Genomic DNA, 4100 nt, shown 5'->3' on the forward strand with positions numbered 1-4100 from the left:
GTTACTACTAACAATGAGGGATGCTTAGTTATTTAATCAATAAAATTAATAATACTTTAGAGGAAGGTTTTTTGAAAATTCAATAAGGATAAAACCTAGCTGATATTAAATACCGTTCAGACATACATTGATATTTCAAGTGCCCTTTCGCACCGTCGATAATAAAGAACTTATATTTAATGACATAATATACCTGTCATACATATGACATTTAATTAATAACAAGTAATTTCAGTTTGAAACAACTTTTCGTTTTTATGCTAGGCTCTTCACATATCCACATACACACGGACACAATCACCATTTGTTATTTAACTCACAGGGAACCAAAAAGCCTATCAGTTCCGCTCCTCCAAATATTTCAAGTCGAATTCTCACAGAATGGACTCACTAAGCCTTAGTCAAGTTTCTCACCGTATACCTTTAAGTACAAACAGGAGAAAAAGGTTGTATGTAATCAATACGTAATGCAACTTATTAATCTATATTTTGTTTTTTTTCTGTTTTAGAGGGGTCGGAAAAAAACAAAACCAAAAAAACCCTATATTTTCGTTGAAAACACGGATTCGAAATTTTTGACAAATTCAATGCTTCCCTTTAAAATATGTTTCATGTTTAAGTAACGAATAGTAAAAATTTCATATTAGAAAAAATGCTACTTAATCGTGTTTACTTCCAAACTGATAATATTTAATGCACAACTGTGTGGCAGATTGTAATATCTACCAATAAATAAATCTATCAATCAGAAAAAAAAAAATTATAATAAATTGTAGTTTGAATTTCTTTGTCATACAACGTTTGGGAATGATTTATTGAGTCTATTTTCATGCGATATTTAGTACACAAGATATTTAGTTCTGGGATTCTTAAAAGTCTATGTGTTTTTAGAAATTTTCCATATCACGTTCTAATTTTAAATATCTAATTTTGTTTCACCTAAAAACAAAAGAGTAACATAAGTTTTACCAGCACCACTTAGCGACCAATAGTTGAACTTATTTTCTCAGAGACCTCTGTAGGAAAGAACAGACAGAGTACAGATAGCCATTTTCTGGATTCAAATCATCATCCACTTCATCAAGTGTGAGTAGACTTTCAAGAAGTTATTTCCCGACAATGTAAAAGAAGGACGGGAAGAGGGAATCGTGGGAGGAGAGACAGGTAACCATCCTATACAATTGATGTTACATCAAACCTTAGTAACTTCTTCATTTGTATATATGAAAATCCACCTGACTTCTACGCACCTCAACAGCAATTCATAACTGCAATTTTCAATAGACCCAATATCAAAATTTATTAATCAGATCTAACCAAAAATGTCTACTTTGGCAATCCCCATAAACCATGTACTTTACTCAATATGATTTTTTTTTATCATTATCAGTTAATTTTCTATAAACATACTCCACTCATAACAACCTAATTACCAGCACATTCAAATCTATCTGGCAATCGGTTAAGAGTGTTCTTTATACAAATTTATTTAATTGGATATTTAAGATTCCTCATGATAACGCTCGAGGCGTGGTTTGGTGGATACAATTACAAAACCGGAAGAATAATTGACTACTGTCGCCGCTGAAATGAAAATAATTCAGACTTAAGGAATGTGAAAAAGATTTAAACAAGTAATACAACAGTGGATGAGAGTGTTTAACCTTCAGGGTTAAGGACTTCATCCATACATTACAAATGTATACGCTTCGCTTACAAAATCAGTATGCAAATAACTAGATACAAAAGAATGTTCTGTCGTATGATAACACCAATGCTAAATCATACTACGGTTATAATATGATGGAATCAAGAAACTATTGATTGAATTAAAATTAAAAAGTATCAGATGGTCTCAAGGATACTAAAAGGATATCTGTAATACGTTGTATATATACTTATATATAAAGCATTGTTATAAATTTGTTAAAATATTATTAGGGGATACGGAAAAAAATAATAATAAAAAACACCGACTTTTCTGACATGAAACTAGTTTCAGTAGTTGAGCAAACTGGTTTGATAATCCCTCTAGGCCATCCATCACCAATCAAAACTGATACTAGGACCACTTCAACAAGAAGATATCTTGCACGGCCTTGTCATATAGCGACAATAGACAGGAAGGGTTTTGTTCTCTGCTTCTCGGTTCTTAAATTTACGTCCTGTCAATGGCACCAAGGATATTCAATTTTCTCTTTGTTATTCTAATATTTTCAATAGTAAATATTGTATAAGTAAGAATGTATAAACATTCAATTAAATTGATTAAATCATCAATTATGAATAATTTAAATTAAATTAATTGGTATCCAGCTTAAGTCTCAACACCCTTTATTATTTCTTTAACAGTCCAACGTTTCGACCAATTTCACCATCTTCGAGGACAATCCTAAATATAAATTTACACGTCACAGCCAAACACAAAAACTTTTTGCAGGCTATCCAGGTCATAAATACCAGTCAAATCAACTTATGAAACAATAAATAAACACGCTTAATTATTAATAAGCTTACCTTATTATTTATTAAAAACGAGAAAAGGTTGCTTTAAAAAAAATTAAAGTTAAATATAGTAGCATTGTAAAAGTTGCTTAAATAGGGAACACCTTAAATCCAAGCTCTTTGTTTAGCTTGTTTAAAATTTACAAAAAATATCAAGTTGTTTGGAGATCTATTTTAGAAAGTATCTCGAAAAAAAAATGAAAAACATCGTAGCTAATAACATTAAGTCGCAATTGGGTATTGTTAATTCAAGCCTAGGTAAATTAATTACTTAGAACTTAATGTTACAACATGTTCAAAACTGACCTATTTAATTTAATTTTTATAATATCAGACAAAATCTTCACATTAACTTGGATTTGTTAATATTATTCGCATTGATTACCTAATTGTTAAGTACGCAGACCATAAATGGGAAACAGTATAACACAGCTTCCTCCCGTTTAAAAGAAAAGTAATATTTTTAGTTCCTGAAAAATCCCAAAGGATTTGTTAAATAATTAATTTTATAATAGGGAAAAAATCAATTTAAATTAGCTATTCTCTCGGTAGCTAGTGTTTTAATTTTAATTTTTAGAATTTTCAGGAAAGAATTAATGTAATTAAAAAAATACATTTCAATTTTTCATGCTAAAAATGATTTCAATGAAACCATTTTTGATAAAACTAAGTCATAAAATATTATGCATGTGCTCGAGGAATTATGCCAATATTCTAGGGTTCTAAAAAGCGAGAAAAAACATATCTTATATAATTTTAGGAATTGTTTATATTATTGTTTGCTGCCTACATGTATTTAATGGTAATTCTATAGTAATCGGTTTGTTTTTTTGCAGAATATAAAAAATACATTTTTGATTGCTTGATTGAATGAACTTAAGTGTTCATTTCAAGTGTTCACTTCTAAAACAAGAAGATAACAACATTTTATTTAGGTAAAATCACTTCAGATTAGTTTTTTTGAGTTTTGAAAAATGTTAAATACGAATTCATACAAATCAAGAAATATACATTTTTGGACTTGACTTTTGCAGGAATATTTTTTTCTGTCGATGTCACTAGTAGCTATTTCAGCCCCATATTAATATATTTTATTTATTTATAATCTTAAAATTTTTTCTTGAGACTGGTAATTTCTTAATAAATAATTCAAAACACTATCCAATTATAGTCTCAAAACCTTTATTTCTTTTACACGTCCAACCTTTCGGCCAATTCGGCCATCTTCAGGGACAATCTACTCAATATCACTATGAAAACATATAATTTAACACTTTAAAAACTTCATTCAGGCTATTCTGCCCAGGTCAAAACATTTATATCTAATAAGTCAATTATCCATTAAAAACCATAGTCAAAATTATTTCTCTGCACACACTATTAATACACTTTTATCACAACCTTGCTTATTAAGGATTGTTCATTTTCAGATTTTGAAAAGGATGACTGGTGACGAAATTCAACTTCGTGACGGCTTGGAGGCTAGTTACATCTTAGGCGATGCTATAACGAGGTTTGTAACTCTTAAGTATTTTTAAATCTATACTATTTTAGGAATAATCAATTATTGGTATGATTGGAAGGATTCTTTCCTG

General features: G+C 29.5%; 1 protein-coding gene across 2 annotated transcripts in view; it reads left to right on the plus strand.

Annotated features, from left to right (window-relative positions):
* LOC106682708 (calcium/calmodulin-dependent protein kinase type IV) overlaps positions 1-4100 on the plus strand; it is a 120011-nt gene that overhangs the window by 30091 nt on the left and 85820 nt on the right. The window contains exon 2 of one of the 2 annotated variants that reach the window (XM_014423717.2): positions 3936-4018. The exons of the other annotated variant lie outside the window; for it this stretch is intronic. Within the exon in view, the coding sequence (XP_014279203.1) occupies positions 3948-4018 (71 nt within the window). The 5' untranslated portion in view covers positions 3936-3947. The remainder of the gene's footprint in view (positions 1-3935; positions 4019-4100) is intronic. 2 annotated transcript variants of the gene reach the window in all.

Source organism: Halyomorpha halys, unplaced genomic scaffold (genome assembly GCF_000696795.3).
Source record: "Halyomorpha halys isolate HHAL.00 unplaced genomic scaffold, Hhal_1.1 Scaffold435.1, whole genome shotgun sequence".
In the NCBI taxonomy this organism is placed as follows: domain Eukaryota; kingdom Metazoa; phylum Arthropoda; class Insecta; order Hemiptera; family Pentatomidae; genus Halyomorpha; species Halyomorpha halys.